At 39.8% G+C, this 13,733-nt stretch overlaps 1 protein-coding gene across 3 annotated transcripts in view; it reads right to left on the reverse strand.

The window, feature by feature from the left end:
* DRC8 (dynein regulatory complex subunit 8) overlaps positions 1 to 13,733 on the reverse strand; it is a 129,425-nt gene that overhangs the window by 48,419 nt on the left and 67,273 nt on the right. For 2 of the 3 annotated variants that reach the window (XM_073801324.1, XM_019920561.3), the window contains exon 2: positions 11,764 to 11,843. In XM_073801324.1, the coding sequence (XP_073657425.1) occupies positions 11,764 to 11,843 (80 nt within the window). Of the gene's footprint in view, positions 1 to 11,758; positions 11,844 to 13,733 lie in introns of all 3 variants that reach the window. The other variant, XM_019920560.3, reaches the window with a different exon arrangement.

Below are 13,733 nucleotides of genomic sequence, written 5' to 3' on the forward strand. Positions count from 1 at the left end.
AGTAAGAAAACTTAAAAGATTATCTGGTCCCATGCAACCTGAAAGAGTGCAACCAACAGAATGATGACAGGGAGCCAGATTTCCAAACATGCCTGTGGCTATCTGAGCAGACAGTAATGCTTCTTGGGTGTGTCCCTTCTAACTTTCAAAGCTAATGAAGATACTACCATGAACTGTCCTTTGTTATGCATTTGCATCAAGTCTTCCACACTTAATAATGCTGACAGTTTTCAAATGGAAACCAACATTTTATTTCGATGTTAAAGAGAACAGGTTGAGGCCACAGAAGTATGAACTTGGAAGCCACAGAGGGTACACACCCAGAGGCCACAGGAATTATATGCCCAGAGGCCCCAGGAAGTACACTCCCTGAGACCACCAATACTCAGAGAGCCTCTGGCTCCCAAGTTTTGTAGACACGCAGCAAACCCTGCACCTGATCTAGATAATAACAATAAGTACAACAGACAGATACCTACAATCCAGAGTCAAGAAAAGCTGACCTCCAAAGATAAAATACAAAGAGTCTTCTTTCTAAAAACAGGCAATTAAGTACCCTGAACAGGACAGCCCGAACCCAAGTGTTATTTTTATGTCACAATCAACTTCCATCTATAAAGCCTGAGACATAGTTTAGTGGGATACCTAGAATCCCACATCCTTTCTGATGCCCTCCAATACATTTATGCACTCAGCCTAAGATTAACTGGAGAACTACATCCATTCCAGACTCCTGAATGCCACTGAGAAGCCATAAAAATAAACTTCAGCATAGGTTTGACCCCATCCCATGAGAACATTATCATACTATGAATGTAACTGTATGAGTTAAAAAAAAAAAATGGGGAGGCAAGAAAATAATATATATGCATTTCCTTGTATATGCATAGCATATTTCTGCGGTGATCCCTAGAAACTAGTACTTTCATTGTTAGTATAGTTTGGAGGGGTTTTGAATGGCTGGTGGAAGGGGCTTAGAGGGACTTTTCTCTGTACTTTGTTCTCTTTGAATTTTTAACCATGTGAATATATTATCTATTCAAAAATATTTTTCAAAACAAATTTTAACTCCCTTTCCTGATTATCCTCTTCATATCCTGTAACTGTTTAAGATCCACTGCTCTCCCTCAAAGCTTACTTTCTCCTTTAACATCTTTAACAAACTCTTCTTTCAATCTCACAGAGTGAGTTTCTGTCTTTGTTCAGACTGCTATAACAACATACCACAAACTGAGTGCTTATAAACAACATATATTTATTTCTCACAGTTGGAGGCTAGGAAGTTCAAGATCATGGCACAGGCAGATTTGGTGTCTGGTGAGAATCTGCTTCCTAGTTAGCCATCTTTTTGCTGTAACCTCACATGGTGGAAGGGATGAACTAGTTCTCTGGTCTCTTTTATATGGCACTAATCCCAATCATGAGGGCACCACCCTCATGACGTAATCACCTCCCAAAGGCCCCACTTCCAAACACTATCACACTATGGCATAAGATTTCAACATATGAAACTTGGGCAAACACAAACATTCAGACCATAGCAGTTTCTTATTTATCCTCTCCACCAACCTACTGTCAAAATTTAATTATGTAGATCAAAATACCCTACCTCCCAGCAACAATAATAAAAATCTTCCTCTTTAGGAAAAGGTAAAAAATAACTTGGGATTACAGGATTTATTTTTTGGCATTCTAGGAAAGGGATAAAATCTTTGAACAATTCCACATGAATAATTTTAGCCTTGATACAATGGTAATATAATATCACAAATAACCCAAATTTCAAAAATTAGGAGATATGTCAAACTATGAAATGCCTTGTAGCCATTAAAAATAATAATATAAATTTATAAAATGTCATTTAGATACAAAGTATAAGCAAATGTTTTAAAGATGAAAGAACTCTTGGGATTAACATATACACACTACTATATATAAAACAGATAATCAACAAGCACCTACTGTATAGCACAGGGAACTCTACTCAATACTCTGTAATTACCTATATGGGAAAAGAATCTGAAAAAGAATAGATATATGTATATGTATAACTGATCACTTTGCTGTACACCTGAAACTAACATAACATTGTAAATCAACTATACTCCAATATAAAATAAAAATTTAAAAAACAAAATAAAGATGAAAGAACTCAGGGAAAAATACCCATGAGCACTTTCTGAAAAAAAAAAAAAAAGAGAGAATCTAGACAACAGAAATAAATCAAAGAATTCAAGGATGGAGGAGGAAACGGTGGTTAGCAGAAATTCCATTGAACTGTGGGAAAAATATGCTAAAAGATGGCATGATACTAAAGTATGAACATTCTACCTTGTCAATGTAAAAATATTAATAATAACATACCTAAGATAAACTGGGGGTGGGGGGGGCCTGAGGGAGAAAAAGTAGAAGGAATTTTGAAAGTACTAACACCCTCATCTTCTACAGCAGGAAGTCAACTGTTAATTTTATATTTGAAATGGGTAGTTCTTTTAAAAAACACAGTGACTACAACCTCTTAAAGTTTTTCTTGTTATCTTTTCTGAATTTAACATAAATAATGTCTCTCATGGCTAACAAACATTTGAGGTTACACAATTTCTTCAATTTAAATTAATTTTTTTCTTGTATTACATTCAAGTAAAATTAAAACTTTTATTTTTAAAGAGCATGATTATTGTGATCTTATTTTTATAGGAATAGTCTCTTCATTTATTTAATGTTTTATTGGTGATCTACTACGTGCCGAACACAGTTCTAGGTGCTGAAATACAGCAGTGAACAAAACGACAGAAACCCCTGTCCTTGTGGAGATTATATGCTAGACTTTTTTCTTCCATAATTTCTTTCTTTTTCCTTCCTTCCCTTTCCTCTTTCCTTCTTTCTTACTAACTCCTCACCCTTTTATCCATTTATCCTATTACACATGGATAAAAAAGATCTAGAATAATAGTTCTCCAACATTAATAACTGTTATTTCAAGAGGTGGAATTCGGGATAATTTTTTTAAACTTTCTTTAAGTGATTCTTTAATCACAGTTCATCAGAAGGACTATTACAAGCAAACCAATTTTTTACAAAGCGACTTCAAAGTGAGATGGTGAAATAAGATATAAACCACTCTTTAAAAATATTTATTGTTATGTATAATTGTGAACTATTTCAGAGAAAAGTACAGAAAAAAATATTACAGGGAATTCCCTGGCGGTGCAGCGGTTAGGACCCCGCACTTTCATTGCCAAGGTCCTGGGTTCAATCCCAGGTTGGAGAACTAAGATTCCACAAGCCACTCGGTGCACCCCCCCCGCAAAAAAAAAGTTACAGACAGCCTTATATCCAATACCAAGATTTAACAGAAGTTAACATTTTGCCACATTTATTTGCTTCAGATTTTGTTCCCTAACAATAAAACATTGCAGAAACAACTAAAATTCCACTCTTCATCCCTCTCCCTCCATCTTCAGGTGCAACCACTATTCTAAGGATAATGTTTATCACTCTCATGCATGTATTTGTCTTCATAAACAATAGACTATCACTTTGTACATTTAAATTTTACATTATGCGGTTATAATAATGTTCACTTCCTTCTCCAATATTTTAAACTCAACATTATTATTTTTATATTTTGCAGTATGCGGGCCTCTCACTGTTGTGGGCTCTCCCGTTGCGGAGCACAGGCTCCGGATGCGCAGGCTCAGCAGCCATGGCTCACGGGCCCAGCCGCTCAGCAGCATGTGGGATCTTCCCCGACCGGGGCACAAACCCGCGTCCCCTGCATCGGCAGGCGGACTCTCAACCACTGCGCCACCAGGGAAGCCCTCTAGTGTACTTTTATTGCTAGAATCAAAGATGAAAAGAACATAGATTATAAAAAACTAGGTATGTTTGTGAACAAGATTAGAGCTACTTTCAAATTAAATTTATCAGCTACATGGAACATCTTCCTTACTCCTTTTTTTTTGGTTGCGCTGTGCAGCTTGAAGGATCTCAGTTCCCCAACCAGGGACTGAACCTGGGCCATGGCAGTGAAAGCACCAAATCCTAACCACTGGACCACCAGGAAACTCTCAAGCTTGCTTACTTTAGGGGTATTCCTTGTGGAGTGGGTTTTATTTTTTTACCAAACTAGCTTTATTCAGGGTAACTTAAATTTATTCTATTAAAACTACTCTAATGACTTTTGTTTCCAAAAATTAAATCCATACTCACAAGGTGTGTCATATGATTAATTTTTCTAAAATTTCTGAATACATGAAAGTAGAAATAGTCAAAAAATAGATGGCATACATTTCACAGCCTAAGGCTAAGATCTTTCATGTATTAAAAGATAAATCACTAAATGGAAAAATGGGGAAAGGTCATGAACTGCCAGTTCAAACAAAGAAAAATACAAATTGTCTTTAGACATGAAAAAAATGTCTACAATTAGGGAAATGAAAATTAACACTGAGCTTCTAATTTTCACATATCAGATTGGCAAAAGTCCTAAAGTTTGATAATTAAGCTTTAAGAGGGAGTGGGGAAATAGGCATGTCTGTATAATGATGTGAGAGAATATAGGGTCAAGACAGCAACACCTACCAAAAATATTCATGCAATTTGACACATTTCCAAGAATTTATCCTAGAGAAAAAGTCTCAATCTTGCAAAATGACATGCATACTCAGATATTCTTTGCAACATGGACTGTTATAGCAAAAGCCTAGAAACAACCTAAATATCCATCAAGGGTAGATTAATTCAATATATTATGGTTCATCCATACAATGAAATGAGGAAGCTCTTTATGTACTAATAAAGAATAGTCACCAAAATATACTTATAGGTGAAAAAAGCAAAGTGCATAGTGATTTATATAATATCTCACCACTTATGGTAAAAATACACACACATCCTGCAACTCAATGTCAAAAAAACAAACAATCCAGTTTAAAAATGGGAAAAGGACTAGAGTAGACATTTCTCCAAAGAAGATGTACAAATGGCCAATAAGTACATGAAAATATGTTCAATATCATAATCATTAGGGAAATGCAAATCAGAACCACAAGATTCCACTTTATACCCATTGAGATGGTTATTTTAAAAAACAAAATGTATTAGCAAGGATGTGGAGAAACTGGAGCCTTGTGCTTCGCTGGTGGGAATGTAAAATGGAACAGCCACTGTGGAAAACAGTACAGTGGTTTCTCAAAAAATTAAACATAGAACTACCACATGATCTAGCAATTCTACATCTGGTTACACATCCAAAGAATTAAAAGCAGGGACTTGAAAAGACAGCTGTACATCAGTGCTCACGGCAACATTATTCAAATAGCCAAAAGGTGGAAACAACCCAAATGTCCATGGACAGATGGATGGATAAACAAAATGTGTTATATACACACAGTGGAATATTATTCAGCTTTAAGGGATGGAATTCTGATACATGCTACGACATGGATGAACCTTGAAGACATTACGCTAAGTCAAATAAGCCAGACACAAAAGGACAAATACTGTATGATTCCACTTACATGAGGTACCTAGTATACTCAAACTCATAAAGATAGAAAGTAGAATGGTGGTTGCCAGGAGCTTAGAAGAGGGGAGAATGGGGAGTTATTGTTTAAAGGGTATGGAGTTTCAGTTTGGGAAAATAATGTTCTGGAGATGGATGGAAATAATGTGAATGTACTCAATACCCTGAACTATACACTTAAAAATGGTTAATTTTATGTTATGTATATTTACCACAATAAAAAATACATACAAACACGTGTACTTGCATGGACTATCTCTGGAAGAATTAGAGAAACATAATAAATCTTGCCTTTAGAAAAGGGAACCAGATAGCTAAGTGAAGAGATTTACCTATCACTATATATTTTTTGTACCTTTAGAATTTTACCCTATGTGTATATATTATCTATTCAAAAATTTAATTTTCAATCACACTTATTGATTGAAGTCTAAACATAGAACAGGAAAATGTATATAAGTATATATAAGTCAAAATGTATTATAGTCTATGTTTTGTATGAGGCAAAATAAAAATGCCCCTAATTAATGCTACTGAAAACTTGCCTCAATGTTTTTCAAGATGCAACCTTCAAAAACTATTTAACAAGGAAAATGGAAGATAAAATGAACTGCTTCAGAACTTAAAAGATCAAAACAGGACACCCAGATATAAGTAAAAAGTTCTTATGCGACTAAAATATAACATTGTTAATCCAGATTAAATAGAGGAAAGTCAGATCTAAATTATGTACTTCAAGAATATAAAGTAGAGGGCTTCCCTGGTGGCGCAGTGGTTGAGAGTCCGTCTGTTGATGCAGGGGACACGGGTTCGTGCCCCGGTCCGGGAAGATCCCACGTGCCGCGGAGCGGCTGGGCCCGTGAACCATGGCCGCTGAGCCTGTGCCCCGCAACGGGAGAGACCACAGCAGTGAGAGGCCCCGTACCGAAAAAAAAAAAAAAAAAGGGCTTCCCTGGTGGCGCAGTGGTTGAGAGTCCTCCTGCTGATGCAGGGGACACAGGTTCGTGCCCCGGTCCGGGAGGATCCCGCATGCCGCAGAGCGGCTGGGCCTGTGGGCCATGGCCGCTGAGCCTGCGTGTCTGGAGCCTGTGCTCCGCAACGGAAGAGGCCACAACAGTGAGAGGCCTGCGTATTTAAAAAAAAAAAAAAAAAAAAAAAAAAGAATATAAAGTAGAATAATAATACTAGCTAATATTGTTCTAAGCTTTAAATCCCAAACTAATTCGTTCCAAGTTAATATTGTTCTAAGAGCTTTAAAAATGTCCACTGACAACAGCTGTTCTCAAACTTTTTGGTCTCAGAACCCCTTTTACATGCTTAAAAATTATTCAGACCCACAAACAGCTTTTGTTTGTGTGAGTTATATTTATCTATATTTACCATACTAAAAAGTACACCTCAAAGTTTAAAAATATTTATTTACTAATTCATTTAGAAATAATGATAAACCCATTATATGCCTACATAAATAAAATTTTTATGAAAAATAACTATATTTTCCAAAACAAAAAATAAATTTAATTAGAAAAATGGCACTGTTTTACATGTTTGCAAATCTCTTTAAGGTCTGGCTTAACAGAAGGCAGCTGGATTCTCATATCTGGTTCTGCATTCAATCTGTTACAATATCACACATGTAGCTTTTGAAAAACTCCAATATAACTTGTGAAAAATGAGAATGAAAATAGCAAATACTGTCTCAGATTTTTATGAAAATAGTTTTGATTTCACAGACCCCTGAAAGAGTCCTGTGGATACACAGGGGTATACAAACCATTTTGAGAACTACTTACTTACATCAATACTATGTGGCAAATGTAAAAACTGAGGCACAGAGAGAATAAATCAATTACAGTCACAAAGCTAGGAATGAACCCAGAAAGTCTGATTCCAATCCCCAGGGTTGCCCCTCAGAGCCAGGAGGAAAGCAGCAGGGGCCCATTTCATAATGTTTTACATAATGATTAAAAAAAAACCCACTGGCTGCCTGGCAGTCACAATACCAGACCTCCACTCCACCTAATGTGCTAAAATTTCAAATTAAATCTTTTAATTCATGCCAAGCAGAGGTAAGGGGTGCTGGTCTGCCCTTCAAGGGAAACAGCATCACTTGAAGGATCAAGCACATTAGGGCAGGAATAGCCAAATGCCCTGGAAGCTTCTCAAGAACAGCTGTCTCTTCCAAACCGAGCTATTATGTCTGTCTCTGGAACTCTTACCCCATTCAGACCCCTCCTTACACCATTCAATCTACACAGAATACTGCCTTCAATTCTTAATTAAAATGTTCAAAAAGAAGACTAATAAAGAGACTAGTTCTATCAGATAGTAAAGCATACTATAGATTGATAGCAATTAATATAGGACTGTCCTAGTATATATGATCAGGAGGTAAGGCAATAGATCAGAACACATAGCCTAAATTAGACTCAATTATAGAAAATGCAGTATATTATAAAGTGGATCTAATAATTCAAGAAGTAAATAAACTGAACTGTTTAGCAATTTGAAAAAAAATCTATTTAGACCTTCACTTTTAATCATATGCCAAAATAAATTCTAGCTAGATGAACTGTTTTTACAAATAGAGGAGCCTGCTGAGGCTGGGCAAGGCAGGACCAGACCTTATTCAGCACTGCATTCCCAGGCCTCTTCCAGGGCTGCGGCACAGCTGCCCCAAAGAGAAGAAACTAATTTGAGTTTCAACTCTGTGGCTAGTCTATTATTCGATCTTGGGCAAGTCATTGTGCTTCTTGGTCCTTAATTTCTGATTTATAAAGAGTGGATAGTAATGATACCTGCAGCATGAGAACACTCACTGTAAACTTTAAAGTGCTATACAAATTAGCAGAAGGAGTATAGAAACTGCATTCATCCATGTTCCTACCACTCAGATACGCTTATCATTAATATTTTAGTGCTAAAAACAATGCCAATTTTCTTAGTAATTTTATTTTATAAAGTAGACATTTTAAGAACATACACTTTTCCTCGGGGCCTCAGTACAATTATTTTAATTCTGAATGGGTAAAAGATGCAACCCCTAAACATGTTTATTTCCCCTGAATTGGCCCTTTTATCAAAAAAAGGCCTGGGGCTTCCCTGGTGGCACAGCGGTTGAGAATTTGCCTGCTAATGCAGGGGACACGGGTTCGAGCCCTGGTCTGGGAGGATCCCACATGCCGCGGAGCAGCTGGGCCCGTGAGCCACAATTACTGAGCCTGAACTTCGCAACGAGAGGCCGCGATAGTAAGAGGCCCGCACACCGCGATGAAGAGTGGCCCCCGCTTGCCACAACTAGAGAAAGCCCTCACACAGAAACGAAGACCCAACACACAAAAAAAAAAAAAAAAAAAAAAGGCCTGGCATCAGGGATTTGGGAAATTTTCTCTTCACTGCTACTTTCAGGAAGCCTCAAAGCAGGAGATGAGCCCATGAAATCCATGAAGGGTGGGGTGGAGGGGAGCAGGGAGGGAAGGGGCGACACAGCCCAGCAAGACACCGAATTAGAGAAACGCTGACATGACCTTAAGCAAACTATTTACCTTCTCCTAGTCTCCAAAAACTGGAGATGCCAACCCTTACTGTACCAATAAAAAGACTAAAATGAGGTAATGTACACAAAAACCCTTAGCACCCAACTATAGGGAGACGTCAGAGAGCAAGGCTTGAGTAAATGCTGGTTTCCCTTCTCTGTTCCCCCTCTCTTTCATAAAGCTATCCTGGTTCTTCTTGCACTTCCCTGACTTCTCTGACAATACCCCTCCTCTCCTTCCCCAGGAGAACCCTTCCGCTCCAGTGAGAGGTCTGAGGTAAAGGCACGTGCCATCCATATATTTATTCAAATTGCAGGCAAGAGTCGCAAGCTCCCCACCCCATCCCAAACCCTATCAACCACCACTACTGTCCCACCGGGTTTCCCGCTAGGATACTCACACTGCGGAGTGTCATTGACAATGCATGCAGTGAGGCTGGCGCCACTTTGAGCTGTGCAGTGCTCAGCCCTGCACTTTACCCTCACACTTCCCTGGCAATGGCTGAGCCAAGCCTCCCACAAGGCCGACTACAGTTGCAGTGCTGGAAGTTAACTCCACTCTCTACCTTATCCACTGCAGTAAAGCCCATGAACATAGTTGAGTACCAAACAAAACTTTGTAAGGTGTTACTATAAAGTAATGAAACTGACTGCACTTATCACTCTCCTTTCCTGTAATCACACCTTGTACCTTCAGGTGTGAGAAACTAAGGAATACATATACAGTCAGCCCTCCGTATCCATGGGTTCCACATCCAAAGATTCAACCATCCACAGATCTAAAATACTGGGAGAAAAAACCCCAGAAAGTTCCAAAAGCAAAATCTGAATTTGCCACATGCCACAGGCAACTATTTACATAGCATTTACACTGTATTAGGTACTATAAGTAATCAGAGATGATTTAAAATATATGGGAGGGACTTCCTGGTGGCGCAGTGGTTAAGAGTCCGCCTGCCACTGCAGGGGACACAGGTTCGCACCCTGGTCCGGGAAGATCCCACATGCTGCGGAGCAACTAAGCCCAAGTGCCACAACTACTGAGCCCGCGCTCTAGAGCCCGTGAGCCACAACTACTGAGCCCACGTGCCACAACTACTGAAGCCCACACACCTACAGCCTGTGCTCTGCAACAAGAGAAGCCACCACAATGAGAAGCTCATGCACCGCAACAAAGAGTAGCCCCCGCTCACCACAACTAGAGAAAGCCCGCGTGCAGCAACGAAGACCCAATGCAGCCATAAACAAACAAATAAATTCATATATAAAAAAATAAAATATACAGAAGGATGTAGGTAGGTAATATGCAAATTCTATGCCACTTTTTATAAGGGGTTTGAGCATCCCTAGATTTTGATATCCTCGAGGGGTGAGGGGTTGGGGGTGAGTCAGGGAGGAGTTGGGGTGTGCCTTGGAACCAATCCTTTGTAGATACCAAGGGACGATCGTAGCTACAATTTGTCATACATAAAACCTCCTATTGTTCATTCAGTTTAGCTCAAATTTAAAGCACTTAGTCCTGGGAGTTCCCTGGCAGTCCAGTGATTATGACTCTGCACTTTCACTGCCGAGGGGCTGGGTTCAATCCCTGGTCGGGCAATTAAGATCCCACAAGCCACGCGGGGGGCAAAAAAAAGCACTTAGTCACTTCCAACTGTTTTCTTGGCCTCTGTACTACTAGTTTCTGACTCTTGAGATTGTGATCCCATCAAATACTCCTCATTCAGCTTGGTCTCCTGGAACAATGGTTTCATTGCCTTTCTTTGATGTACATATGTGGCATAGATTCTACAGCTTCTGTTTTATGCATGTATAATCTCCTCTACCTTTTTGCCTCTTCTTTTTTCACACTATTCTTTGTCTCCTGTCCTCCATTCTAGATCTACCAGTATTCATGTCTTTTTCTCATCTTTTTATGTTCTTTTGTTTTGGTTCTTTTGGTTATTTTACTCAAGGAGTGTATCATGTTTAAGTATTATTAATCCTTCTTTGTAATATCATGTTCATAGCTTCATTATACATAGCTATGTATTTTATTTTTTTAAATTTATTTAATTCATTTATTTTTGGCTGTGTTGGGTCTTCATTGCTGCGCATGGGCTTTCTCTAGTTGCAGTGAGCAGGGGCTAGTCCTCCTTGCAGTGTGTGTGCTTCTCACTGCAGTGGCTTCTCTTGTTGCAGAGCATGGGCTCTAGGCACGTGGGCTTCAGTAATGTGGCTCACAGGGTCTAAGAGCACAGGCTTAGCTGCTCCGCAGCATGTGGGATCTTCCCGGACCAGGGATCAAACCTGCGTCCCTTTCAATGGCAAGTGGATCCTTAACCACTGAGCCACCAGGGAAGTCCCCATACCTATGTACTTTAAAAGCAAATTCTATTCATTCACTCAACAAATATATACTGAGTGCCAACTATGTGTCTAGTACTAAAGCTATAGTAGAGTTAGCCTCATTCACAGAATTTAGTCTGTAGGTTAGAATAGGCAATGTGGATATATATTCTTTCCACCAGATTATGAAGAATAATAAACAGTATAGATCCGAAGCAACAGATAGAAAAGACCTTTTACAGGGTACAGAAAAATAAGTACTTTAAATAGCATAATAAGTCCAAAGAAAGTAAAAAGAAGAGAATGAACCCTCCTCTACTTTACAAGTTGTATCAGCAATTTAGAATTAGAAGAAAACATTTCCAAACCTCACATCCACTGTATTATTTGACTCATGGTCAAATACTTCAAAAGCTTCTTTGATTTTTTTGTGAAATTCTGCTACTGCTATCTCTGCAAAAGAAAAAGTAAATAAAAATTATTTTTTTAACTTTAACTTCAAAACAAAAATTTCAATAACTAGAAATTCTAGGAAGGAAGAACATGGCAGAACTCCTTCCTAATATTTTTTATTGCGGGGGGTGGGGAGAGGCTCTGTAGGAGAATGTCTTTACGCAGAGGAGAGGCATGCTGAACTCTTTAAGAGTGAAATGTTATGATGTTTGCAATTTACCTTTCTCCCCGCTTCCCAATATTCTTTTTTTTTTTTTTTTTTTGCGGTACGCGGGCCTCTCACTGCCGTGGCCTCCCCCGTTGCGGAGCACAGGCTACGGACATGCAGGCTCAGCGGCCATAGCTCAAGGGCCCAGCCGCTCCGCGGCACGTGGGATCTTCCCGGACCGGGGCACGAACCCGTGTCCCCTGCATCAGCAGGCGGACTCTCAACCACTGCGCCACCCAGGAAGCCTCCCAATATTCTTAATGTATCATTTGGCATGTTAACTTCCTCTAGAGATCTCAAAGACGGAGTTTTTAAAACAACTTTTTTACTGAGGCATAATACACAAACAAGAAAGTACCAAAGGTGGACTTATCTCAAGTATACAGCTTACTGAGTTTTTATATATGTATATAGTCACAGAGCTGAACTACCACCCAGATCAAGATATAGAACATTTCCAGCACCAGCCTATCTTCCATCTCAGTTTGGGTAGATCCTAGCCTGAGAAGCAGAAGGAATCCAGTGCCACAGATATTGTGTTTCTCTAGTGTGTCCACCTGTCTTGCTTTACTCTATGCTTGAGGAGGATGGAAATTGGGGAGTGGGAGGCATACAAAAGCAACATGTTACACTCGCTCAAAAAACTTTCAAACTGGGCTTCCCTGGTGGCGCAGTGGTTGAGAGTCCGCCTGCCAATGCAGGGGACGTGGGTTCGTGCCCCGGTCCGGGAGGATCCCACATGCCGCGGAGCGGCTGGGCCCGTGGGCCATGGATGCTGGGCCTGCGCGTCCGGAGCCTGTGCTCCGCAACAGGAGAGGCCACAGCGGTGAGAGGCCAGCGTACCGCAAAAAAAAAAAAAAAAAAAAAACTTTCAAACTAGTTTTGAAACTAAAACTTACTTAGATGAAACAATTAAAACGTCATTTATTCAGTAAATATTGATTGAGTACCTACTATGTACTACACACTATTCTAAGTGCTACAGTTAGAGCAAGGAACAAAATAGACAAAAATTCCTGCCTCCGTGGAGATATTGTGTGCGTGGTGGGGGAGATACATAAGCTTATACACACTTGGTAAAATACACAGTAAGTCAAATGGTGCTAGAAAATATAAAGCAGGGAAGGGACATGGGTGCTGGCAATGTGGGTAGGGGCGAATGGGATGGGATGGTGGTTTGGGAAGGCCTACCTAAGTGATAAGGTGACATCTGCACAGACCAGAAGGAGGAGAAAGAGCCAGCCTTGTGAATATCAGCAGGAAGAGTTTTTAGCCAGAGAGAACAAGAAAGGCAGAATGGTAGGAAATAAGGTCAGAAAGGTATGAGTTTGAGGGTGGGGACAGATTCTATAAGGGCTCTGCAGGCTACTTTAAGGACGGTGTCTTGTACTTTGAAAGAGGTGAGAAACCTCTGGAGGGTTCTAAGCAGCGAAGTGACATGGTCTGGCTTCTATTCACTTTGGCTATTATGTTAAGAATACCCTGGAAAGGAACAAGGGTGGAAGAAGAGAGACCAGTTAGGAGGATATTGCTATATTCTATTTTTTTTGGTACGCGGGCCTCTCACTGTTGTGGCCTCTCCCGTTGCGGAGCACAGGCTCCGAACGCGCAGGCTCTGTGGCCATGGCTCACGGGCCCAGCCGCTCCACGGCATGTGGGATCTTCCCGGACCGGGGCACGAA

The sequence above is a fragment of the Tursiops truncatus genome, chromosome 1, assembly GCF_011762595.2.
Source record: "Tursiops truncatus isolate mTurTru1 chromosome 1, mTurTru1.mat.Y, whole genome shotgun sequence".
NCBI lineage: Eukaryota > Metazoa > Chordata > Mammalia > Artiodactyla > Delphinidae > Tursiops > Tursiops truncatus.